The 27402-nt window shown below is 47.2% G+C and overlaps 1 protein-coding gene across 8 annotated transcripts in view; it reads right to left on the bottom strand.

The window, feature by feature from the left end:
* SRGAP2 (SLIT-ROBO Rho GTPase activating protein 2) overlaps window positions 1-27402 on the bottom strand; it is a 223293-nt gene that overhangs the window by 54283 nt on the left and 141608 nt on the right. For 6 of the 8 annotated variants that reach the window (XM_036077188.2, XM_036077190.2, XM_036077194.2 and 3 more), the window contains exons 5-9: window positions 20692-20754; window positions 13234-13449; window positions 12507-12635; window positions 4587-4811; window positions 804-905 (exon numbers count right to left, since the gene is read on the bottom strand). In XM_036077188.2, the coding sequence (XP_035933081.1) occupies window positions 804-905; window positions 4587-4811; window positions 12507-12635; window positions 13234-13449; window positions 20692-20754 (735 nt within the window). The remainder of the gene's footprint in view (window positions 1-803; window positions 906-4586; window positions 4812-12506; window positions 12636-13233; window positions 13450-20691; window positions 20755-27402) is intronic. The other 2 variants (XM_036077189.2, XM_036077191.2) reach the window with 1 other exon arrangement.

Below are 27402 nucleotides of genomic sequence, written 5' to 3'. Positions count from 1 at the left end.
TCATGCTAGGTATTTGACCCAGCTCTTATATTTAGTGTTGACTTTTTAAGTTTAGTATTAGCTCTGGGCTATAAGGGAAGTGCTAACGGAGAGAATAAAACAAATCCAAACCAACCTCATGATGTAGAGAGCTAGTTAAAATGTGAGAGGGGCCTGCCATGCCCCGCGCTCTGTTTCATGACCTTCAGCAAATCAGTGGATTCGCTCCCCCATTCGCAAACGAAGTGGCCCCACCCCCAGTCCTTCCTGATCTTCCCGGGAAAAGTAAGACTGACTGAGATGCCAGGGAAGAAATCCCGTGAGCACAAAAGAAAGAAGCTGGATGATTAATCGTGCTGCCCTTTTGTAACCAGTTGTTAAAAGCAAGGACACTGGGCCCAGAAGAAAGTCCCCCTTTTCTAAGAGGATGGAGATGTTTTAAGTGTCAAAGTCAAAGGCCTCTGTTTGTTTGAAAATGCTGGAAAAAGCCAGGCATGAGGGGGTGGCTTCAGAGACACAATATTGTTCACACAGCTGCCAAGTGCCATTTTGATTAAATGTGTGTAGAGGGGGAAGAAAAAAAGCACTTTGCAAAAGCTCAAAATAGAGCTCAACCTTTGGCAATGCAAGAGCAACTTCCTGGAGTTCAAGGGCAGGATGTAGCAGAGGGGGAAAATCCAAGGCTACATTTGGCTAGGAAATGTTTGTGGCAGCCCGGACGTTCTCTGCATGCTCCTTCCACCTGCTCCCAGAGGGGCAGCAAGAAAGAGGTTCAACAGGGAAGCGCGGAGGGGGGCTCCAAGTCTCCTAAGCAGGAAACTCACCTCCTCGTTCTCGATCTTCAGGGTGGAGAGGCGAGACTGCAGTTGCTGGCATCTCTGCACCAGCTCGCTCTGGACAGGCTGCTGGGCACAGAGCTGGGAAGCCTGCCGAAAGAAAGCAACACCGGGTCAGGAAGAGGACACGGTTCTTCCGGTGGTTCCAGAGTCCCATGACTACTAATAAAAGTCCTCATGTTCAAGCTGTAAGCCTCACAGTTTCTATGTGCAAACAAAAATCCAAAGGCAGCGTGTGTGAACCTCTTCCGGGACCAAACAGCACAAGGAGGGAATGAGAAGTGGGACCTGTCTGGAAAGACCAGATCCCTCCGTGTGGGGCCCATCCCCAGGCTGGCGCCCGGCAGGCTCTGCGGGTCCGCGGAAGCCAGCGTTAGGCCAGAGCAGGGTGCCTCGGGCAGCCCCAGCTCCACCTACACAATGCTTTGGCAGAGAGGATTTCCTGCTAGAAGTCCGACTGGCCACCTCTCCGGCCCCTCCTTCACCCTACTCCGCGCACCAGAGTGAAAGCAGGAGAGAAGTGGGTCAGGAGGCTAGCTTGCCGCGCCGGCAGCCAGCGTGTGTTTATAAATCTGGGCCATGCATGAGAAGTCTGACTCAACGAGAGAAAGTATAAAGCCAGGAACAAGTCCACGGGCTGTGCTGGAGGGCCCCAGAGGGCACAGAATCTGGTGGAACTTGGCACTTTCAAAGAGCCATCCTTTTGCCCCAGGTTTGCACCAGATCTGTGTGGGCAAGGAGTCTGCCCTGCCCCTAAGGACTGCCGTCAATAAGCTTTTCCCTCTGGGAAAAGAGCCTGAGCCAGAGTCTCCCAACAGGGGCATGGCTATGGCATGGGTACGAGGTCACCCACAGTCCCCAGGCTGGCACATGAGGAGGGAGGGCCCCCATGGGGGCAGCTCCTGTCACCTTGCCACCATGTGTCCCTCAGCCTCCTGTCTGCAGAGAGACATCTGGACAGAACTGGCCTCCTTCTTCCTCAGCAATGAGTGGGCACATTCACATGCCCACAGACCATTCTCTTGCTTGGAAGACAAAACCTCTCTTCAAATGGAGGGGGCTGGGACTTGACCTTTTCCTCCATTGGCTTTTAAGCTCCCAACCGACTTGACCTCCTCCCCCAGCTGAGGGGCTGGCCTGAGCCAGCTCTCAGATCTGAAGAGAGCTGACTTCACTCTGGCTCTTGGATAAGCAGACACAATGGAGAAAGCTCAGTGGCCAGGATGGGTGAGAGCCAAGAGTGAAACTCTCTGGCTGCCTGATGTCACTGGTCAGGCATCCAGAGCTCCACAAGCCTCTGGGGGCACCAAGGGGAGAGCCAAGCACCTCCTCCTAGTACATCTGAGAGTGCTTGGCATCAACTCATGTGCTGAGCGCCCCAGAACACCAGTCAGTGTGGGGCCTTGGCCAATTTCAGGGCTTCCGGTCAAAATGCCACCCGAACTTTGGCCCTAGTTCAAGGACTTCCAGGCAGCTCTCTCTTGTTGCCTCCACAGTCTACAGACAGCCCACACTGGTGGGGACAGACTGGCTGCGGGGACCAAGAAAAACTCGCCTTCTCATCTCTTTTCATTTTCTACTCCTAGGAAGGCTGGGCTGGAATGCAGAACCTTTGCATGGGGAGCATGCAAGATCTAGGGCTGACCCTGGCCCCTGCCTGGCTCAGCCACTGATCAGCTGTATCACACAAAGGGAGGGCGGAGGTCGAAGAGTGAACTATTGATTTTAAAGTAACCCAGACCTAGCAGGGAGGATGCACAGAGGGAAAATGACCTCCACGCCTGTGCCTTTAAGAAGCAGCAGGGCTGCTGATACATGCTTTGGCAGAGGTCCTCTACCGGGGTGCAAGGTCACGCATTTCAGCTGTGCTCCGCAGTATGAAACTGAGGCACTGACGGGGCCACGAGGGGCCCGAGCACCCGGGATTTGGGCTCTCCCTTTATGGAGACAAGCTGCTTGGCCCCGAAGGCAACTTAGTCAACACCAGAAAATGTATCACTCCGCTCAGCTGGTGCCCAAGTTGCACCGATTCTTGGGAAGGAATGTCAGTGGCAGCTGGGGAAGGGGACTGGAAGAAAAGTTGGACCAGAAGCCAGGGCAGGTGAGGAATGGGGCTTCCTGGGGCCTCGGTGACACCCCCCCCCACTCTGACTGCACACACTGCCATTTCACTTCCCCATCTGTTCAGACGCTGACATTTCCTAAGTCACAGAAATGGAAACAAACTGTACATGGTTTGGTTTTCCCTGAGGAGAGGAAAGAAATCATCTCCACATTTTTGTCTTTAGGATAGAAATGTCCCATTCTCCACTGTGGACTATCGATGACAGCGAATCCTCTAGTTACACTGCCAACAGTTGTCATTCTGGGACAGGGTTTTCTAAGAAGCATCTGGAGACTAATCCTATTGGAAACACCATTCCCTTGTTGAGAGGACATGGTTGTTTTTCAGTCACCTCACATCCCTTCCTCCTCCTCCTGACAACTTTGGCCTGACTATCCTCTGGGGGAACTTCCCACCCCACAACTCAGGTCATGTATTTTGGATGAGGCTCTCCCCAACTCTGGGATGGAGCATGTGACTTAGGCATAAGCCAATCAGCCAACTACAGACACCCAGCCACGATCATTGGCTCAGGGATAAACTCATCAGCTGAACAGAAAGAAGAAGACACGATGAGAATTTTGTGGGGGCTTCTAGGAGGGCAGCAGGTACTCCCTCCACTGGATTTGGACCTACAAGAAGATCAGGCTGGAAATACAGTCACTTTGCCCTGATGGGATGAGAGCCTACCTAGAATAGAGCCCAAGATACATGATGTGAAGCAGAGAGAGAGAAACAACAACAACAAAAATCTGAGTCTTGATAAATTCCCACTCCTAAATCCAACCATGCCTGAAGATCCATCTATTTCTATTATGTAAGCCTATACATCCTCCTTCCAATTTAGCCCAGAGGTTAAAGGGTAGCTCCTACCGACAGGAATAAGGTTCACTCTGATATGCATGCACAACCACCCCAAGTGGAACCAAAAGATTCAGAGTAATGAAAACCAAAGAGCTGCTTGTTTCTCTCACTTTGTTTAGGCCCTTCTCGTTTCAGCTTGGAGGGGAAAAGTTCAAAAAAGGGCCCCCGTGTTCCTGTTCCCCAGCCTGGGCAGACAGCATCAGGCCTCGGGGATAACATCTTAGCTCCTTCTTGTCTGTCTTACCCATTCTTTTTTGCTCAATACCCAAGCAAAGCTACCCCTTTTATTGCAATCTTCTAATCTCAAGAGAATAAGATCCTTTAGATCTCTGCCAAGTGACAAAAGATCACATCATTATTGCCCCACTTAGCCCTCCCTCCCCATCAAAAGCCTTGAGTATCTGGCCCTGTTTCAGCTCTTCTTCCAGACTCACCATTTGGAGGCCTCCTCCAAATCTTTCCCTCTTGCCATACTGAACTGTTAGTTTTTATACACCTGCTGTTTTTCACCTCCTCTGATCTTGCTGGACCCCCTGGGTGCCCCTCCCTATGCATATTTCCACCTCTCTCTCAACCCACCAGACTGGAAGCTCCCTGAGGGCCCTAACCCCCAGTGTCTATGGTCGAGCCCGGCAGACACTCAGTCGCTATTTGCCGAATGAGTGGAATGCTCCTCACCCACCTGATGGGAAGCCAGCCCCGGGCCTTGCTCTCCCCAGAATAATGTGGCCTTAGTGTAGTGAATCCAGGCATAAGTGAGCTCGAGCCCCTTAGGGAGTGTGGTGATGGGAAGAAGGCCTCACCATGTCCCCCATGTGGGGCTGGAACTCAAACTTCATGGGTGGGCAGAAGACATTGTTGTACATCTCCATGAGGCGCTGCTTGTCACTGGTGGCATCCAGGTTCTCCACGGCATTCTCGATGGCATCCAGACCCTCGTGCTTTGACTGCTCCAGATTCAACTCAGCGGAGAGGAAGGTGCGTAGCGCCCGGTTCAGGCTAGCGTGGTAGCCTAAGTCACAACACTGCTGTGGGACGGAAAAGCCACATGAGCAAACCATAGACAGTCCCAAGGCTTGGCAGAAAGGGAGGTGGCCCCTGGGGCAGCTCTGACCATATCACCGGGACTGGCTGTGAAGCTAGAAGGCTGACATTCTGAATCCCAAGATCCAGGTGAGATTTCTGGTTTCCACTCCCAATTCAATGGAAGACACACCTCAGAGGACTATAGGCTGATTGGGAGGAAGAGGACTCAATGGGACAGAAGGAAAATTATTTCGTCATGCACTGCACCGGGCTATTTAGGAAACAGGAAAAGGGCTGAGGGTTGAAGGGAATCCTCTTCCACTTTAGGGTTTCTCTGGGGATGCCATGATAACAAAATTCGACAATGAAAATATGGCCTGCCACTCCGAGGGTCACTGTGGTCAAGTCACTACATACGAACCAAGCCAGGCCATTTCAGTGGTTCACAACTCACACCAGTGTCGCAAGAGCAGTTCATTTACACCAACACTGAACTCCAGCGGGAGAAGAAGAGAGTGGGCAGCAGACCCTATCATCGGCCATCACCCCCACCAGCTCCCGACGTTGTAGGACAGGCCTTAGCAGCAGACTCGGATTTCTGCACTCAAGCTCCCACCCGACAAAAATAGCATTTATAAGACCAAAAATTTCTAAGTGTCAGTCTTACTGGAAAAATGCAGATCACGTAAAGGATTCTGATTTTCTAAAGCAAAATTGAAAAAAAAAAAAAAAGTATGAGAGGCAACAGTATAAAAAAAGCACTGGACAGGAAGTCAAGCAGCCTTGGGAAAGCCAGTCCCCAACCCTGAAGCTGTACCCTCGGCTGTAAAATGAACAGATTTGGCCAAGTCAGTGGTTTTTAAGCTGCGGATCAGAGCTGTGAGGTTCTATGCCGCTGCTCAGGCTGCCCCTGAGAGGGGGTAGAAGGGCAGCAACCAGTAGGACTTGGAGCCTCCTATCTCTGGTTCAACCAAACCAGCTCTGCTCTTTTATCTACTTAATAGATTGGGATCCTTTTTTTTTTTTTAAGACTTTATTTTTGAGAGAGAGAATGAGAAAGAGGGGGAAAGAAAGAGAAAGAGAGAGAGAGAGAGAGCGCATGCGCGCGAGTGGGGGGAGGGGCAGAGGGAGAAGAAGACTCCCCACTGAGCAGGGAGCCCAACTCGGGACTGGATCCCAGGACCCCAGGATGATGACCTGAGCCGAAGGCAGACGCTTAACGGACTGAGCCACCCAGGCGCCCAATAGATTGGGATTCTATGTAAGGTCTGATTTGAAGAAAGAATTCTGCTCGAGAAAAAGTCTGAAAATACTTGGACTAATTATAATGTCTAAGGCCCTCTTCAGCAGTGGCATTCTGTAACTCTACAACAATATTCCCCATCCCTCCCAAAGGACCCCGGAATCCAAATTCCTTGGCCATCCGTTATCCCCTCAATTGCTAAAGCAGCTCTGAGTTCCAGAACCTGAGAAGAAACGTCCGAGAAGAATCCATGGATAGTCAGACCATGTGCCGGACTGCAGTTTCATTCCATAGGCAGGCATCAAACGGACTTCCCCCAGCCTTTCCCCTCATCCTGTTCACCCCGGGAGCAGCCACGACTGGGGAAGAAAAAGCACGTGATGTGCCTCCTCCTCCTAGCATCTGACAAGAAGCTCAGCGACAGAGCGCCTGTCGGGCTGGGCTCTGGGTCGGTGCCAACAGCGCGGCAGGTGCCTGGCGGCAGGGGAAGAACAGCAGTTACAGCTTGACTAGAGGCGGAGGATGGAAAGACATTCAATTCAGTTGGGAGGGAAGCGCAAATGGAAGCAAGACAAAAGCAGCTGATTGGGAGACTTCGCGTGCAGGGGCCCTTCCTCCTCTGAAAGACGCTGCTGGTCTAGCCAGGCTGCCCTTGAACTTGGAAACCTTCCTGACTAGCTCTGTGCAGACGCTGATGATGAACTGGATGCCTGTGAGTCTGTGAACACAAGGGCCGAGCAAGTGGGGAGCTTTTTAGTGCAGAAGAGAATTAGGGGGAGGCGGGGCGCCCTTCATCACCTTTACATTTTTGGTGACTCCATTCTACCTCTACCCTGATTCATACCCTTATCCTACATCAGTGCTGTCTGCTTCACTGTCTTCAAAGATAGCTTTTGTTAGGCCACTCCTACTGAAGAAGAAGCCTTAGTCTTTTCTAAAGTGAAGTCCACCTTCCTCAGTTTGGGTATTTAAAAATACCTCTATTTTACTAAGTATGCTTACCGTATGCCTGACGCATGCTAAGTGCTTTATTGAATCCTCATAATAATCCCAGTGAGGCTGGTATTATCTTCATTTCCCAGACTAGAATGGTGAGGCTCCGGGAAGTTAAGCAAGGTCACCAGCCAGAACAAATTCTAATCTGCTTGCAGTCTGACCATCACCATCATCTCCCTATGTTCCCTTCCTCAGACTCTTCTGCTCTAACCAAGGACTTGCTCCTGCTTAGGGCAGAGTATGGGAGAACAGCAGGCCTCAAATCAGCTGCACAACCATGAGTGAGCAATTTAACCTCTCAGCCTCCAATGGGGACAACACCAGCCTCATCGGTTGTCGCAAGGCTGATAACAGGCAATGTATTTATCCACATCTGGCACCGTGCGGACAGTTCCACCTCAATCACCAAGATCCCCAGATCCATCTGCCCTTTTCCCGGCATTCTCCCTTCTTGACATATTTCCCACTCCTCTCACTTGTTGGAAATGGACCCCATCTTCAAAATCCAGATCAAATTCCCAGCCTCTGGGAAGCCAGCCAGCCCTGCAACCCTGGCATCTATTGACCTTGGCCTCTACTCAGGACCACACCACACCAGCCCTCACGTGACACAGGACACACTCCGTCACTCTGAGACTTGCCATTTCCTATCACCCCAACCAGAAGACAAGCGTCAAAGCGGGCCTGGCCAGTGTCATTGCTTCTTTGTATCCCCCACCATGAAGCCTTGCTCAAAATAGGCATTTTATACACATCAGTGGATGGACCGATTGATGCCCAGAGTACAGATTCTAACCTCTCAGGAATCATCCACTTAGGCTGAATACCGATCTAAGTCAAATGCGTAGACGTGGCCACCGAAGCCCCTCATTTTGCTCACTCCGTATGGCCTATGGAAGGCCAGAAGCTTTCTCCGGCTGCCTGCTGCCTCATTTATGTTAACTCTTCCGTAGCCCCTCTGTGCCACCGACCCACAGCGTGCCTTCTGGCTCCTCTGTGCCTCCAGCCAACCAGGGAGACTCGGGCTAGGTTGTACAAAGCCGTAGCTATGTACAGATCTCCGCGAGCACGACGGCCAGAAACTGAGGCCTTAGCAAAGAGGCAATTGCTGGCAAGGGTTAGGGAAACGAGATTTGACTATTTCATCTCTGTTCCCAGGAGAATCCCAGTGAGGAGAGGCAGCGCATTATTCTTCCTTACAATGGGGACAAAATATGCTTTCGGTGGCTTCTGAGGAGTTCCGTGGCCACGCCGAGCTCCCCTGGCCACTTCTGGGTTATATAAATGTTTGATGAAAACTCTCTCAGGGGAAATCAAATTTTTATAAGAATTTAATGATAGCCCATCCAGATGTGTGATAACTTGACTTGACAGCTCATTAACCCTTTACTAGTTCACAGTCCTCACCCAGAGACTCTAGAGAAGGCCTAGAAAAGAAACATGGGTGTTTCATAACATCCACTTCTAGTTCACACAGAAGAGACAAATAAATGCCCTTTAAAAAATTTCCTATGAAGGGGCGCCTGGGTGGCTCAGTCGTTAAGCGTCTGCCTTCGGCTCAGGTCATGATCCCAGGGTCCTGGGATCGAGCCCCGCATCGGGCTCCCTGCTCGGCGGGGAGCCTGCTTCTCCCTCTCCACTCCCCCTGCTTGTGTTCCCTCTCTAGCTGTCTATCTGTCAAATAAATAAATAAAATCTTATAAAAAAAATTTCCTATGAAGAAAGCTGCATTCCTTCATGTCCAACTTGGGTGCACATGGTGTCACAGATTCTCTACCCATGTACGGAGTCCTCACAAGCCCCCAGCTATGCATGCAGACAATGCCCTGTTCTTCATTCATCCATCTGCTCCTGGGTTGGGAAAGCCACAGGAGGACGGGGGAGGAAAGCCACATTCCAATGAGCCTACAGTTCTTAGACTCCATCAAGTCAGCTCAGAGTGTGTTTTTGGCCTGAAGTCAAGGTTTCCCTGGTGCATGTCAGATGCCTCATGCGGGTTTCTACAGTCCAAGTTTAAATCTTCTTATATTATAAAATGAAGTCAAAGGCTAGTCCTGGTGTCAGTGTACGGGCATCGACAAAAATAACTTCCTTTCACTTATCCTCAATGCCTTCAGCACACACTGCACTTCCACACCACGAGGAAGGAGGCAGCGTGGTGCCCGTAACACAGATGGCGACAGACTGTGCAAGATTCATCCCTTGTCTTAAAGCAAGTTCTGGATCCTGTCAAGATCAGAACGCCAAGGTACCCAGGCTCCCCATTCACTCCTGCCCTAACTGTTGGTGTGTTGCCCACGTGTCCTTTGGGCCATTTTTATTGCCTTGATCATCCAGGAAACTACTGATACATGCACTAGCAGGGGTGATGCTCAGAAACATCACACTGGGCAAAGGCCAGATACGAAAAGTACGTACTGTAAAATCCCATCTTTGTGAAATTCTACAACAGGCAAAACTAATTTATGGTGAAAGAAATCACAACAGTGGTTGCCTTGGGGTGAGGGACTGACTGGGAAGAGAAAAGAGGAACTTTTTGAGGCAATGGAAATATTCTCTATCTTGACAGAGATGTAGGTTATAAGGGTGTTTGAATTTATCATAACTCTTGAAACTGTAACACTTAAGTTCAGGTAGTGTATATACCTCCGGGCAGTATTAAAAGGCACAAAAAGGAAAAAAAAAAAATCTTGCCTTAGGAAATCACCTTCCTCCTCCTCCTTCTATTCCTTTCTTCCTTCAATGAATATACTATGTGCTCAGCTATGTATTAAGCACTGTGTGTATGTTTAAAAAAAAAAAAAGAATACCTTAATATATAAAGTTTTTTTATATATTTAAGTAATCTCTACACCCAACACAGGGCTCGAACTCACAACCCCGAGATTAAGAGTTGCATGCTCTTCTGACTGAGCCAGCCAGGTGCCTCATTTTATATATTAAGATAAAAAGAAGACTTGGTTCCTGCCTTCATGGAGTGTACAGACACTAAGAGACATTTCTCTGTTCTTAGTGCAGTGACTCAAACTTTTTTTGACTTCCAACTCACAGGAAGAAACTCATCTTGTCACACACACATGCACACACCTAACAGTTTCACAAAATAAAACTTAACCTTACTAAGTATGATGTATGTAGATATTTCATTTTCCTTCCTATTCTATTCTGTTCTATTCTAGTTCATTCATTGAAAAAAAGTAAGTCAAACCCCTAAAAGTGATTTCATGACTTCCCCAATGGATCATGACTTATGGTTTGAAGAACACTGTCCTAGGATCCCCTGGGCTTCCCTTAGCTTTGCAGTTAGCCAGTTACATAGAAATTATCTCTTTGTAGGTCTATGAAAACCTCTAGGGCAAAAATTATTTTATACATTTTATACCCTTGATGCTAAGCACACAGCCTCATTCCAAATAAATATTTACTTAGCTGCATAATGTTATCAGCTTTAAAAAGAAAAAGAGTAATAAATCTTTCCTCACCTTAAGAAAAACAAAAACAAAACAAACAACAAGCAAAACAAGAGCAACTTTACTATCTGAGTGGCCTGGACTGCCACCAACCCGGACTCGCTCACAGTAACCTACACCCACATCCTGGCTGAGCGCTAAGGAGGCCGATAGGCTACTTTTTCACCAGACTTCACACCGCATCCCGTGAAGATGGGCTCTAACACACCTTTCCTCTTCTCCTTCTTTTTAAGTGAGAATAAGGTGCAAAATCACTTGCTTCTTGGACTGATTTTAAAACACCTATGCACATCTGATGGAGGGTCTATGGATTGCAAAGGTTATGACTGACACGGCAGTAGCCCCTCACCCCTGAGGTGAGCATTTTGGCAAAAGGGGCGGGAAAGTTGCCCTGGGGGCAAAAGCAAACGGGAAAGGACAAACCGGAGGAAGAGGTGTGATGGACTGCAGAGTCTAATTTTTTTTTTTTTTAAACTAAATGTGAGATACACAGCAGAAAAAGAACTGATTCTCTTCCTTGCTGAGAACAGGTGTCTCTCCCAACAGTGAAGAGTCATTCCCCTCACAAGGAGAAAGGATCCTGTTTAAGGCTCTGACCTCCACTGAAGGACAGTGTTGAGATTGGCATCAACACACAAAGAGAAGAAAGCAGAGCCTGAAACAGGCCTCAGGGCTCCCCTTACCCGCTCAGACCATGACACCCAGGGCATGAAGAGGCTGAAATCGACTGAATCTAAAATCCCTGGAACTAGTTTAGAAAAGTTCCCCAAGCATGTGAAGCCAGATTTCAGTACCAAGATCAAGTCCAATTCCTCTGTCTGCCCGAGAGAGAGGTGGGGGAGAGGGTAGCACAGCAGAGTTCCAAAACAGGTCAGTGCCGAGCCCCAGATGACCTGAATCTTAGACCAGACCCCAAATGCTATTGTGAAGTTTGGCAGGTTCATTCACTGAGAAACCAAGTCAGGCAAGCGTGCCAGGTCTGGCCAGAAGCTCGTAAAGGCCGGTGGCTACCTGTGAACAGCCAGAGGCAAACATCAGGCCTCAGAGAAGAGACTAGCCCAGGTACACCTGAGTCAGCTGGCTCCCGGCCCCCCACTCAAGACTGGAGGGAAGGGTGGACCCATGCAGCTATGGTCAGGGCTGGCTCAGAAACTGGGCCAGGTGGGAGTCTACAGGTGGGAGAGACTGCAAGACTCAACTATAAAGTCTGAAGACAAGCTGCAAAAGAAACAAGGCCAAGGCTGACCCATTAAGGCCGAAGACAAAAAGCGTATCCCTTGTGCCTAATCCATGCAAAACACATGTGCCTACTCATCTGCTTCTCTCATCATCTTTGTGTCACAGATCAGAAAGCATGGGCCATATGTCAAGGGCATCTAGCCACCTTACTGACCAGGACCGTCAAATGCAGTGTAATTGAGGGCAGGTAATCTTCTTGAGCCCTAGATTCCTAATCTTCAAATTGGAGATAGTAACTCTGATCCAGAGGGTGATAGGATAGTCAAATGAAGTAATACCAAGAGACGTTTAAGTACTATCTAAATATAAGGTACACATTCTAACTCTTAGCTCTTGCCACTCACTTCTATGTGCAAATAGCTGATTCAAGGGACTATTTCCTGGGAGACAGAAGCGCATGGCATTTATGAGCATGGGCTTAAGTAATCAGACCTCGGGACAAATCTTGCCTCGTCTGTCACTTATTAGCTGACTCTGGGTAAGTCATCTAAACTATGAATTTTAAACTGTAAAAATGGAGATAAGAGTGTCTTCCTCCCAGGACTGTAGTAAGAACTGAGTAAGATGAAGCATAAAGGGCTTTACCTCCTATTTGGTACATGGCAAGCCCCCAATGGACCATGGCTACTATCTTCATAATTCTTCTCAAGATGCTCCAAGACGCCTGAGCAACAGAACTGGGGAACACCTGACCAGTTCTCCAAAACCAGGAGAAAGGTGCCCTTGAGCCCCCAGCTCTAAGCACTTACATCAATAAGGTCGGACAAGTCGTGGATGTAGTACTTGAAGACAGATGCGTTGGTTGCCTCCAGAGCCAGTAAGTACTCATTCCGGGCTTTAATGGCCTTCAACTTATTCTCTGTGTACTTGGCTTGGCGCTGAAAAGGGAACAGAAGTTCAACTCTACTTTTTTTTTAAAAGGGGAGATTGTGCTCTAAAAGATGAAAGTACAGTACATTCGAGAACCACAATTGTGCTGCTACTCCCTGTGCGCGTCTGCCTTAAATTGGGTTCTAATTCTGTTTAATGAGATTCAAGGGCATAATGTAGATCAATCCAGGAAAGGTTAATGAGGCTCCCTACTTTCGATGCATGTCCCACTTTGGTTCTACCCGCAAACACTGTTCTCCATCCTTGTACTGCCACCCGGAAGAAGGTGTCATTACATCTGCCCCTGAATACGGGACATCTGATGCCAAGCCCTAGGTCTGCCGTCCCTCTCCCAGGCTTGGGAAAGGTTTCTATTGTTTCTGATGAATCTGCTACAGGTGAAAAACTTGGAGCCCCCACGCCCACGTTCTTCCAGTACCTAGAATTTCTTCCAGGACAGACAGCAAGGACTCACTTTTGGCCATTAGGCACTAAAGGAATGAGTCTCTTTGTTCTGCTCTCCATAGCACCTACTGGAAAACTCCTATCAATCCTGACTTCCACAGTGCTCCTCCCCAGCCCCTAAAGATGCTGAAGCATGCATACCTTCTCCTTCATCTTCTCGATCTTCTTCACTGAGCTCCTCCGGACATGCTTCTCTTCAATGCGGACATTGGACGAGGAGTCAGGGGAGCGTGGGGTCTGCCGGTCTTCCTGCTTTACCGATTTTCCAAATTGCTTCTCCTCCTGCTTCTCTGCCTCCTTTAGCTTGCTCTGAGCACTGATGCTGTCGGCATTGTACATGTGATAGGTCTTCATGACCTGCAAGACACCCCCCGTCCCCGCCCCCAGAGGTCAAGCCAATAGGGTCAATTCTCTGCTTTACAGACTACCAGATTCAGCTAGACCTGTCCCACGTGAAGCACTATCTTCATGCCCTTAAGGGAAAACTTCTTAAGTGTTTGGTTCAGCCAACACTGCATATTAAAGACCACCCCAAAGCACAGGAAAGCAGCATTTGAACGGAGCCAATATGTCTTATTCTTAAAATGACTTCACGTCTTCCATCATGCATTATTTACTTCTATTTATCAACACTTGTAAGCATGACTCTTTTATAGCGGCTAAGTAATTTCTATCGCTCAGCCAGAGTACACAAGGTCAGGAGCCCTGAGGAGGCCAGCACAGCCTGCGGAGTAGTCGATACATTTTGGACCTTTCAGATACAAAACGGGGAAGAAGAAAGGCTCCAAAAGCTCTTTCTACTGCCCTAGCATTCTAGGGGTCCGTCTGGCCCGCTTCACGTGGATCGAACACCCTCTCTCCTGGGAACTAACTAGAACAGCAGTGGCAGTAACAACAGTAGCTGTTTCTTGAGCATGTAGTATATGCTTGGCTTTGTGCCAAGTGCTACCCAGGCAATTTCTCATTTCATCCTTACAGCAACCCTGGGATCTAGAAAACGACCCGATGAAGACTGTTAACCCACACAACAATTCACGTAAGAGCCTAAGAAGGAATAAAATCCACATCGGGTGAAACTAGAGTTGCCATGGGAAGGAAGTAGTGTTAAAGGAGAAAAAGACAATTCTCAAATTTCCCACCAAAGCCACTGTCTGAGAGTCCAATCTCTTTTCTTAACGAGGAGGCCGGGCAGCCTAGAACTTGTGTGTGTTTCCTCCCAAACACACTTCCAACCACAAGGTGCCTGCTCTTCCCTCCATTTCCACACAGGGAGCCTCTAGCTTCTATCTGGGAATTAAAAATGCTGATTACAACTAAGCGAGCTGAAGTTCAAGAGTGCTGACATTTTAATGTCATGCAATATCTTTGAGAGGGAGAGAGTGTGGGAGTTGGGTGCATGTGTGTGGGGGCAGGGTACAGACTGAACAACAGAGGGGAGTAAGGGCATAATATTGATAACAATCTCTACCACTTACTTAGTACGTGCTGTGTGTCAGAGGTTTTATGCGGGTCGCCTCAATGAATCCTCACAACTCCTCTATAGAAGACATGTGATTATCTCCACTTTTAAAGATGGGGAAACTGAGGCTCAACGAGATTAAACTATCCTACCCAACATCACATAGCTAGTACATGGCAGAATCAGGATTCAAACCTAGGTTTGTCAGACCACAAAGTCCACATTCTGAGCCACTAAGCACCAGTTCTTCCTCTGAATAGGACCAGAGCTGGGTTAGTTGGGAGGAAAGGTTAGGTTTAGTCAAGACCGGTTTGAAAAGAGGAACTGGTTTTATTAATGGCTTTGTGGTCCTAACCGGGGGGCTAATCTGGAGACATTTTTGACTGTCACAACTTGGAAGCTTGCTCCTGGCATCGAGTGGGTAGAAGCCAGGGAGGCTGCTAACCACCCAGTGCACAAGACAGCCCCCACCACAAAGCTGTCTACCCAAAATGTCCATGGTGCTGAAGTTGAGAAATCCTGGAAGGACCTTATGGGTGTACTCATCCCTTAGGATCAGCGAGAGGTCGTGGAAAGAATAAAGAATATTGGGACATCGACAAAATCAAAGTTCATTAGAGTTTAAACATCTTATTTTGGATACAGAACGTTTTAAATCAGCTTCACCTTATTTTCAACCTGACATCATTTCCCATAAGTATATGATCAACTCTGTGCATTCTCTACACTGGAGAAATGATATTTAATAACTGGTAGCATTAAAAACCTTTCTAAGTAATTAGAAAGGGTCCTCCAGATTCCAGGGTGACTCAGAAGTGAGGAAGAGGCATCTGTTTTCCAGGCTGAAGAAGGGTATTTGGGAGACTACCTTTTCTTTCTTTTCACCTGAATATGGATTCAAAAGCTTGAACAAAGAGTTATAAAAATGATGATTATTAAGAAAGTGATTTTCCATTTCATGAAGATGCATGATAGATAAAGAAACACTATGAATGAATATGAGACAAAAAAGGACTCAAAGGAATAATGCAAAGAAGACAACAATGAAGTAATAAAAATTAGTGATTTATATTGCTCCTTTCCACTAAAGAACTCTCTTTAAAAGAGTAAAATACTACCTTGTCTAAGAAACTATGAATTCCTAAGGGTAAGCACCACTTCTTCTTTTGTGTTTTCTTCCCTTCTCCACAGTCGGGAAATGTGTCATGTCCACAGTTGGTAATTTTACAATCAATGTGGTTGCCCAAATGACTTAGTGACAACAAATCTCTCCTCTGTGGAAATATGGAAGAAGTATACTAGTATCCTTCAGCTCAAGGAAAAACTGAGGTATCCAGACGCCAAAACTTAAATAAGTGATGCCAAAACAATTGGAAAAATAGGAAAGTCAAGATAGAACTTGCAGATATATATATATATAGTGAGGCAAATATAAACTAGGGGAAAAACTCGGGAGTCTAAATTCTCAGTTCTACAAAGAGAATTCACTTTACTTCAAAAAAGGAAATCTTAATTCATGCCATTAGCTCTCCTCTCTCCCCAAGCCACACTAAAATAATAGAAAAGAGTTTTTATTATTATTATTATTTCTTAGATATAAACTGAAGAAAAACAGAATGAAAGCAGCACATAAAAAGCAGGGAGGCAAGTAGTAAATTATCTACCAAACCCTAAACCAAAAGAAGGCAGAGCCCAAGAAGCAACCAGACTTACATCACAGAAGCCCTAAGAGGAACTGGTGGCAGTGGGATGAAGGTGGAGCTAAAACAAGAGAAACTACTGAAAGCCTAAGAATTGTTGGACGACCAGATCCCATCCCCGCCCCCTCCACAGTGGAGGACTAGAGGCATAGTCTCTTCTGGAAGAGGACCTATGGATTGGGGACAGCGGGGCTCAGCTGAGGATAGGGGTACTGAACTTAAAATAGGAAGATCAACAGAAAGTTCTATACTAAATGTTGTGATGGCCCTGGCCTCTTCACAACTCAGGCCCCAGACATAGGCAGGAGGTCAGAAGAGCCTGGCCTGCGGAATCTGACTAGCCAAGATAAAAGACCTAGAAATACTGATATCAGGGCTTCCCCAAGGAAACACCAGTCAGACCACCCTACAGTCAAGACCACAGTTGGCACAGAACTTCCAACCAGCTTTTCAATGCCTCACTTTAAAATACGAAAAGGCAGCTAAAGATTACCAAACATTTAAGGAAAATATCTGATATGAAAGGCCAAGACCAAAACAAGCAATTTAGACGGAATAGAAAGTGTACAGAAAGAAGAAAACTTCAAAAGCAATCAATAATATCCCTAGAGAGATCAATGAAAAATGCAAAGACACTGAATCATGAAACAAGAACAGAATACAACAAAAAAGGAACATTTAGAGAACAATAAAAGAGCTCTTGGCAATTAAGATTCAATTCAAATCTCTCTCTAAGGAGCCTGACTTCATGCCCTTCCTCTGGGAAGACATGTAAATGTTATCACCTCATACTTTACTTGCTGTTCTACTTTTCTGTCTCTTCTATTAAAACTAAATGCCTTGAGTTCAGAGACACGTCTTACTTGTCTTTGTAGCCCTGGTGCCTAGGGCCGGAGACAAACAGGCAGGCAGAGCGGGGTGACTACACACTGACGCTGTCTCAAGGGAGCAGGTACTAAATACCAGCCTACACTAGCTCCGCCAGCAGACAGCTGCTGTGCCCCACCAAGGAGCCATATATCCCGGGGGAGTACGGGACCGTAAAACCACACCCCAGCATTGCAACACCTCTTCTTTCTTTCTCAATTCTAGGGCTTACTTGACTGTTCCTACTTAGCCAATCCATGTGGCTTCTGTGCCCTCACAGACTCTCCTTCCTGTGGGTACTTGCTGGGCTTTCTCAGATAAAAACTCTGAGTACAACTGAGGCAGAGAATGCCAGAGTTCTCTGGGAAGCAGCGTGCTCCAACTTCAAAGGCATTCCTGGATCACCAGCTGGAAAATGAAAACCACTTACGCCATGGCCTACCAACTAGCCAGCTCATTATGGGGGGAAAAACACATGGAGGAGAATGCTCACGAGGGTTGCTCTCTGAATGGCAGCTGGGGGAAGCAGCCCCTGGCACAGAATGCCAAGTCAGGAAAATCAAAGGTCCTTCAGGCAGAAAAGAGGAAGGTACAGAGGGGCAGCTGGTCACGTATGGTGTGAGTCTGGGCCTCTTGCCCGAAGGCATCTTTATTCGGGAACACGGAGGCTCTGCCCCTTGGATCATCAAGATTCAAAAGTACTTACATTATCAACCCTTGGGTAATCAGTCTCCCAAAAAGAAATATTTTGAGCATTAGGGGAGACACAAGCTAAGGAGAACACTGAACATGGTGAGTTCCTTATATCCTTGGCTTCCTTTATTCCATCCCACAGATAACTTCTATTGTCCACAGGGTCACTGAAGCAAGAGGCCCTTTTGCCTTCCCAGAAAGCAATAAGGTGAAAGCTCCTTATAGAAAGATCTCCCTTGTTCTCTTCTTAACTTCTCTGAGAGAGAGGAGGAGAGAGGACATTCAGCAAGTAGCTTCCCAAAGCCAGCATATAATAGTGCCAGGTTCCCGCTTGATGAAACCACCGTCCAGTGCAGAATGACCAGTCGTCCTGGCTTACCGAAGGACTTCCCTAGGTGTAGCACTCAAAGTCTCATGCGCCCCAAAAACCCTTCAGTTCTAGGCAAACTGGGAGTCAGCCACCCCCATGCCATGGTGCCTTATTGAGACCAGTCCTACACTCATCTCACCCTACAGAAGAAACAAGTCAATTCTATCCTCTGAACTTTCTAATGGCCTATAGAATCTGCAAACTCACTTGACCCTTAACTACTGTCGGATATTTTAGGAAGTGTGACTGGAGATACCAGTACATGAAGTTGTGGGGAGACCCGGGTCAAATTAAATTTGTATTTTGGCCTTGGACAAATTAAAAGAGTGTGTATCCAGGGATAAAAGATACAGCAACGGGAATATACTCAGTGGTATTGTAATAGCATTGTATGGTGACGAATGGTAGGTGCGCTCGTGAGCACAGCATAATGTAGAGACTTGTTGAATCACTATGTTGTGTGCCTGAAACCATTGTAACACTGTGTGTCAACGACACAACAATAAAATAGAACAAAAATAAAAATAAAAAGAGGGTCTACCCATTCACCTCCTGGCAGGGGACTCCATGCCCAGCCAATTCTGTTTGTATACGCCAGCAGGAAGATTTCATGCTCTGCGTCCGCAGCAAAGCACTGGCCGATGTTGGACTGCCTGAAGACTGCAGTCCGACTCGCCAGTTCAGCCCTCTTCAAACCAGAGCAGCAAGTTCCACAGTTTTCTTCCTCATTCCCACACAAACTATACCCTTTCACTTATTTATTTTTTAAAAATCATAGCATAGGGGCGCCTGGGTGGCTCAGTTGTTAAGCATCTGCCTTCGGCTCAGGTCATGGTCCCAGGGTCCTGGGATCGAGCCCCACATTGGGCTCCCTGCTTGGCGGGAAGCCTGCTTCTCCCTCTTCCACTCCCCTCGCTTGTGTTCCCTCTCTCACTGTGTCTCTCTCTGTCAAATAAATAAAATCTTAAAAAAAAAAAAACACACATAAAAATCATAGCATAATAGGAGATCTCGGGCTCTGAGCAAAGCTAACAGATCCCTAGGAGCTGTTCTTCTGTCGCTACCTCAAGTCCCACAGCAAAAGTGGCAAACTGGGTTTGAGCTGGTTTGGGGTTTGCTGGTTATCCCTTCTACTCCTCCCCAGAAAGAGCAAACAGCAGAGGCCCGCAATGCTTACGGGGAAAATAAAAGGATTCATATAATGACTTCATGTGTCATAGTCTATCTTGGTGAATTCTTTGCCAGGAAAAGGGAGTAGTAGCTCTTCTTGGTGCCTAGAAGATGCTCTAAAAATAAAGTGCAGACGTAAAGCATTAAAAAGACAACAGGGTTCAGGAAAACGCATCTAGTCTGTAAATGGTTCACATCAACACGCTTCTATTTTTATAAAAAGCCTTAACTGCACTTGAAAGAAATGAAAGTTTGGGAGTTGAACCAGAGTACCATCTATCTACTTGGCTTCAGAGCAGAAGAGTCACAGAGCAGAAAGTCCAAACAAACGAGCATCACTGGAGACCAGTCTGACGACTACTCTACCCTATTTACTTGCTTAATAGTTGCCATGACAAAAGAGCCACACCTAGGCTTTTGGATCAAGAACATGGAATTCTCTGATCCCAAATGCCTGTGATGCATGTCACCACTGCCTGTCTTCCTGTGAAGAAAGAAAGAAAGAGAGAGAGAGAGGGAAGGAAGGAAGGAAAGAAGGAAAGAAGGAAGGAAGGAAGGGAGGGAGGGAGGGAGGGAGGGAGGGAGGGAGGGAGGGAGGGAGGGAGGAAGGTAAGAAATGCAGTGAATAAACAAGTAAACACAGGAAATCAATTTCACCACCAGAACAGGATGGGAAACCCTAGAGAATGACACAATGGCCGGGCACAGCCCCGCTGAAGACGGGGGTCCTGAAAGGCTTTAGCTAACAACTAAAATAGTCTCTGTACGGCAGCAGGAATTTCCTCGATGTGCATATGTGTTTTAATTATAATTAACAAAACCTGGCTGGGGAGAAAACCACCACCACCACCTCCGTCCAGTGCATGAAAAAACATGCATCAGCCATGGGCATCACGTGCCTCAAGCGTCAGCCATTTCAAAACAGATTGTATTTTCTTCTCCAAACCTGAAGCCCGCCCCTTCACTGAGGTTCGGCCTTTTAAAAACCCAGGGAGTCGATGCCAAGCTCTCTCTGCGTGAATTGGCCCCTTTGGTCAGGGGCATTTAGGACTTTGTGCTTCCCTCTAGGGTACCCGCTCTTGTCGCAAACCCGTAGATCAATCCAAGAACTGATGTGAAACCTTGAACATTAAGTCCTTCCTGGCAGGCACATATTAATGGTGCAATGCAGATTTGAAAATAAGAGTGTGAAGAAAAGAAATGGGTGGAGTCACCCCCAATGGGGACCATGCACTGTCCTCAACCTCAGCTCAGTTCTGTTGCTGATGTGACTATGGCCACAAGCTGCCAAATGCTGCTTCCCTCTGCTTGTTAAAGGGCCAGGCACCCATCTGATTTACCGAGTAGAGCTCATTCAGGACCTTCATCAAATCATCTTGGAGCTGCTGGCCGACTTCTTTACTCTGCAAGGAAAGAGGAATGGAGGTTAATCGCGAAACAGAAGGGGGAGGAGGGGGCGACGAAGGCAAGAGTAGCATTGGCTCTATAACTAACAGACTCAATTAAGGCCCATTATTTAATCCAGCAAATCAGATAAGCACTCCGATCAGACCCAATTATGGTCAGATTACTCAAAGAGTTTTAATAAAATGAAATGTGCCCCTTCTATAGCCTAGCTAAGGCAATCGGGTGGAGGGCAAACGGGTGTAGGCTTTGATTTTTCCACTGGTCCCCGAAGAGCAGGCTGGAAAGCCACATCCTACCTAGCAACTGTTGTTAGGCGGAGGAGGCTTTCTTGGACACTTGCACTTGAGCCTTCTTGAGAATTGTGGAGGAAAGTCAGACGTGGATTAGGACGCCATAGAAAGAAGAACATAAACATCCAAGGACTTCAAAGTACCACACCAAACAGGAACCTCCAAGCAGGAAGGAGGTATATAGGTCTTACTTGATTTCTTTCTGCCCCAAACTCCCAGGGCAGTGGTACCCCAATAATGACTGGTTTGGAGATTAGCTAATGTTACCGGCTTCGGATAATACATGTGAAGGGGTCTCCAACCTGTTAATCCTAAGCAGTAGTGGCTCTCGGGTTCTTTGCTGCTACCGCCCAGGGCTGGCATCTAACTACACAGACGGAATAGTAGAAATAAAGAAGAATGAAGAAGCAGGAAGGAGAAAAGAGTCGCACCTTCTATACTGAGTGTTTTATGCCGAGCCCAAGAGAGCAGGGGATAAAACTGACTGGCATCACTGGGTCATCGAGAGGGGAAGCCCTCGTTTTATCTTCTGCTAGCTCCTTCTAGTTCTTTCCTACCTATCAGATACCAACAATGCCCTTCTACCAGAAGGTGGAATACTACCCCGGCACAGCTCTGCTCCCAGGGGAAGAAGGAAAGAGGTCTCACATGTCAGAAACATAATCATTTACGATCCTGCTTTATTCAAGATGTATGACTTTGAAACTATTTTTTTTCTGATTACAAAAGGAATATACGTTTATTGTAATTAATAAGAAACCGGAAAAAGAAAAAAAACCAAACAAACCAAAAAACAAAAAACCCAAGAAAACTGTAGAAAACATCCCAAAAGAAAAAGTAATTTTTATTTCCTACCACTAAGAAATCACCACTCGACACTTTATCTCGTATGTGATATGATTTTCCCATGTGATTTTCATGAAATTGGGGTTGCATTATACACACTGTAACTTATTCACTTAAACAAATGTTTGTGAACAGTTCCCTCCATATTATTCTTCTAGAACATTATGAAAGATGATATTGCTGTAGCTCCTATTCTTGCACATCCACTTTGCTTACAAATTTTTATGATAAAACATGCTGTATTAAATTACTTGGTGTATCACCTATGCACACACCTTTCACCATTTTCTCCTAGAAGTCACATTGCTGAGTCAAAGACTATTCATTTATGCTATTAAATTGCCCTTGAGAAAAACTGTACCAATGAAAAATACCACCAGAAGCCTAGAAGCATGTTGAGTCACTTTTTCTCTTGACGATTCAGCATGATACCCTCTGCAGCCCATTGGCTGTAGTGAGCCTGAACTTCTTCTTGTTTTACATGTTCCTCAGGCATTTTCCTTCTCTTAAATGCTTTGCCTTTTTCTCTTAAGGAATTAATTATGGAACACAACATCTGTGTGACCTTTGTTGTGCGGAGACAGGACTTTTTACACCTGGTAGTGTGGAAGTGGGTGGGAGGAGCCCTGAAGGGGCAATCACACAAGTCTCCTATTCCTGGCTCCTCCACCATGAAGAAGATAACTTTGAACAATGCGATTCTTCTCTCTGGGCCTCTGTTTTCTTTTCCATAAAATGAAAGGCTAACACATTCCTCAGGCCCCTCCTAACCTCTGGCATTCTATGATTCTTCATGATATTTTGCCTGGCTTCTTGATTCCATATTAGATGCAACCACCACCCACTTCAGTGTACGGTTGGTTGGCTTCACTTCCCAAAGTAGCAGATAATGAGCAAGTTCTCCTCGGGGACCGAGATGCCCTACAAAATAGATGGCTTCAGGGTATCTTGCCAGTCTTAAATTTACCGTTCCCAAATGTCTCTCATTCAATGCCCTCAACCACTGGAAGAAGCCACAAGAGGAAATGCCTTTCATCTAGAGTCTCACATACCAGCTTCTCCTTCCCATCATGAGGAGAGCTGAGCTCCACCGAAGCAGCAGAGATCTAAGGAGGTGAAGTGAGGCAAAATGACTCACCAGCCAGCCCCAGAGTCAGCAACAAGGCCAGGAAGTGACCACGAGTATCACTTCCAAGTGCCCTGCCCTCCGGCCTCCAGGTCAACTCCCCTGCCAGCCTCCCATCCTCCCTTCCTCCCTTCCCACCTCCTTGTGTTTAAATGGCGGAGGTTCCGGGAGAAGGCTCCCATTCCTCTACCCTGTTGCTTACCCAGGACTTAAATAACTTAGCCGCAGGAGGAGGGGGGAGGGGAAGGGAGGAGGAGAAAAAGCATAACCAATAAAAAAGCAATTAAGCCCAGGCAGATGTTTCCTTTCGTGTACCGATTAGCTGGAAAAAGGACCGACTCAACTATTATCCCTGTTTATTTGAACAGGCTGCTGAAGCGATTCTGACTTACGGCTCCCTGTGGCTGAGGCCTGGGCTGGGAACACATGTGAGGCTCTCCCAGCTACAGCGCCCCCACGAAGCCCCCAGCAAACAGGAACAAGGCTGCCACCAGGAGAGAGGCAGGAAATGGCCAGGGCCTCCCTCTCCTTTCATAGATGCTAAAAGGCTACCGTTTCTCTATTTCAGAAACCTTAACTGTGCGTCTCTGGGGGCAAGTGCGGCCCGGCAAGCCAGGAAGGGCTTCCGTGCAGCCCGCTCTGCCTTCCAGAGCTGTCAGAGCTGCGAGGCTACAAGGGGGCCCCACCCAAAAACAAAAGGGACATTGAATCCTGGGAACAACAAAACCTGATGAGGCCGAGTCCCTGACAATGAAGTCTGCAGGGCCTTTCCGTTCCCTGTTAAAAAAAAAAAAAAAGCAGTGGGTTTTCTAGGCAGGGAAGAAAAAGAGAATTTACAGAGCAGCCTTTGTGCACTACCACACAGCCTGCATCTCTTTTCTTTAAAATTTCTTGGAAGAGAATGAGTCATCTAAACATTGCAGGAAACCAAATAGAAGTCGAGGGAAAAAATTACTTTGGGCAAAGTTTTTCTCTTAAATGTTTGCATAGTACTCTTTGCCTGGAAAAAAAAAAAAAAAAAAGATGCCTAAATTTAGAGTAGAGATGTGGCACAGTGAACAATGCCGGGTCTCTGGGATAGGAAGTGCAATGGTGTCTTAGGCGGGGATCTTCTCTTTTGCAGCTCACCACAACCGCGTGGCCACAGTGTGGTGCCCCGGAGTGGGGGGCCCACTCTGCCGGCCGCCGGGGCGGGGCTGAGCCCCAATCCCAAGGCAGTGAGATCGCTACGGCCCCTGCCAGCCGTGCATTTATAACAAAATGGGCCGGGAATCCTCCTTTCCCCACGGAGAGCTGCACCGGACGGCAGGAATGGAAACGCACAGCCTCGTTTCCCGCACCCTGCCAAAGCCTCCTCCCACTAAGGAAGGCCAGGCACCCAGAGGCCGCGGGGGCTGCGCTGCCGGGTCCCGGGCTGGCCCCTCTTCTCTGAATGACTCCCTCTCCTGAGCTTGGACGGCCCTGTCTGTCGGCATTTCCCAAAGAACACAGATTACGCAAGGGTTTTAAAACCAGCCTTTGTCAGGGAGATCACCTTTTAACTTACCCTCGAGTGATTTTGCTCAGCACTAGAGGGGTAGGTGGGCTTCTGTTTATGGGCTCTTTGTACTACGACGCCATAGTACTGGACACGCACAAAATGACCCCGTCTGTGTGAAAGGGAGAGGAAGGCCTGCCCCTGCCCTGTGGCGAGAGCTACTCTCAGCGCCTTCCCAAGGCTTAGTGGGTCAACAGATAGAACGGTGGGTCACTTACTTCCCTGCCCACGAGCCCGTGCTAGCAGTTTTCCAAAAAAGAATCCAATTTTCAAGGGCATGGATCTCCCTCCACCAGTGCCAGCACCTCCCCCCACCCCAAAGAGACTCCTGAGACCAACTGTTAAAAAAATCCTGTTGAAAACTGAATTTACGGGCGCCTGGGTGGCTCAGTTGGTTGGGCATCCGCCTTGGGCTCCGGGTCGTGGGCCTGGGGTCCTGGGATCGAGTCCCGCGTGGGGCTCCCTGCTGGGTGGGGAGTCTGTTCTCTCTCCCTCTGCCTGCCGCTCCCCCTGCTTGTGCTCTCTCTCCCTCTCTCTCTCTCTCTCAAATAAATAAATAAAAATTTAAAAATAATAAAATAAAGTAAAATTGAATTTACATGTACAGGTTTCTGAGGAAAGGGACGCGAAGCCTCTATGAAGCTCTGGCAGCAGGAGAAGTGCCACCAGATGTAGAGCGACAGCTGCAGGGACACTCATCCGGCACTTCAAAGAGGCCACGTTTCGCGAGCTGGAGCTTTGCCTGCAGTGCTTTTTGGTGGGGAGGACGGGGAAAAGGAGTGGGTGTTTGGCAGCACGGCCGGTGCTAGCGGATGGCAGACACTGTGTCGGGCCCTTCCCCGACCCACCTCAGCCCATCAAAACAAGTGGCACCGTGTGAAGTGGCAGGGGTGCGCGGGTGGTGACCCTGCAGGTCAGAGCTCAGACATGGCTTCTAGATGTCCCCTAGGCCACATCACTTGTGTATACACAGAAGGACTCTTCCTAGCCAGCATGCACTCATTAGGATACCACGGGATGGCTCTAGGAAGGCTGTGTTCCACTTACAACTTCATACTCTGGGGAGCCCCAAGCTAGGATAAAATACAAATATACTGAACTGCAAAACTTTTATAGAGAGGTAGGCTGGGAGCTGCCGTGAGAGGGACGCCTAAAGTGCTTTTACCTTCTAAAGACAGGGGAGAATGGGATTTCAAAATGTACATTTTTAAAAATTGCAATCCAGTATACTATGGTGTGTCTACAATAAAACTACTTAATACTCGCAGTGCATTCTGCTATTTCCTACTCTTTTCTCTTCTCTTCTATTTTTTTTTAATGTTAGTCATAACTCACTAGGTTCACTTTACAACTCATTAATGAGTCATTATGCACAGGTTTAAAAAGACTGGGTACGCTGAAGTTGTGGAATTAATAAAGAAAATAGTGGGTTAGGGACTGGAGCCCACCAACTAAGACAGACACTAAAAGACTTACCTTCTCAAGGTGGGGGATCAGATGTTTGGAAGCAGGTACAAGTCCTAGATCTTGGCAAGGGGGAAATGCTGGATTTCAAGGAGTGAGCAATACGGAGTCTGTCGGCAAATATTTACAGAACGCCTAGTATGTGTCAAGCACTTGTGGTTTGACTGGGAATATAGCAGTATACAAAATAGTTTAAAATTTACAAGTCACTGAGAAAGATGACATTAATCTGATGTCCGAACATATCAGAACACAACTCTTCCAGTCTCAAAGGCCTTACTAGAAAAGGAATGTCTTAAGCTAGCTTTCTATTCGAGATCAATTTTTTTTTTCTATCTCGGCCAAGAGGATTCCATACTTTAACCTGACCCCAGAGCAAGTTAGATGGTGAACCTAGCATGCCAAAAACAGAAATCCGACTTCAAAAAAATCTAGGTATTCTACAACATATCCTTTTTCTTTGAATTTGCCTTTCTAAGTGAGAATAGATATTTCAGGTTATAATGACGTTGCTTCAGTATAAGCAACTCCCCAAGTAGGCACATTACACTTTTAAAGAATCTCTTGAGCTTGTCAGCACTGTAAAAACTAATCTCACCAGTAGCTCCTTCACTCAGAAGTGAATGGGTGTAGTTAAGCGCTCCTGGTGACAGGAGTCATAACTTAAAAGAAAATGTCTGAAACCGGATACAGTCTGAGACCCAAATTACCTGTCTCAGAATTCACCTTCTAACACAGTTGGTTTCTCAAGTAGATTCTTTATTTATTTATTTTTTTTTTTTTTTTAAAGATTTTATTTATTTATTTGAGAGAGAGAGAATGAGAGACAGAGAGCATGAGAGGGAGGAGGGTCAGAGGGAGAAGCAGACTCCCTGCCGAGCAGGGAGCCCGATGCGGGACTCGATCCAGGGACTCCAGGATCATGACCTGAGCCGAAGGCAGTTGCTTAACCAACTGAGCCACCCAGGCGCCCTCTCAAGTAGATTCTTGTTTAATTATCTGAATTACTTAGCCTAAACAACAAAACAAACAGATTATAACTTTTTTTTTTTTAATTTATTATTTGAGAGAGAGAGAGATTGAGAGAACGAGTGAGAGGAGGGGCAGAGGGAGAAGAAGACTCCCCGTGGAGCAGGGAGCCCGACATGGGACTTGATCCCAGCACCCTGACATCACGACCTGAGCCAAAGGCAGACATTAACGGACTGAGCCACCCAGGTGCCCCAGATTATAACTTTTAAAGCCCCTTTCTGTCTCCCACGGTGCCCAGCCCACTGCTTTGTGCACAGGAGCCGTGAAGTAATCAGTTGTTGAATCAACTAGATCAAATTTTAGTTTAGACTTAAACACTGTGCTTTCACCTAACCACAAGAATAAAACA

This window comes from Halichoerus grypus, chromosome 7 (assembly GCF_964656455.1).
Source record: "Halichoerus grypus chromosome 7, mHalGry1.hap1.1, whole genome shotgun sequence".
NCBI lineage: Eukaryota > Metazoa > Chordata > Mammalia > Carnivora > Phocidae > Halichoerus > Halichoerus grypus.
The sequence above is the reverse complement of the archived record's forward strand: the minus strand, read 5'-3'. Positions and strand labels throughout refer to the sequence as shown.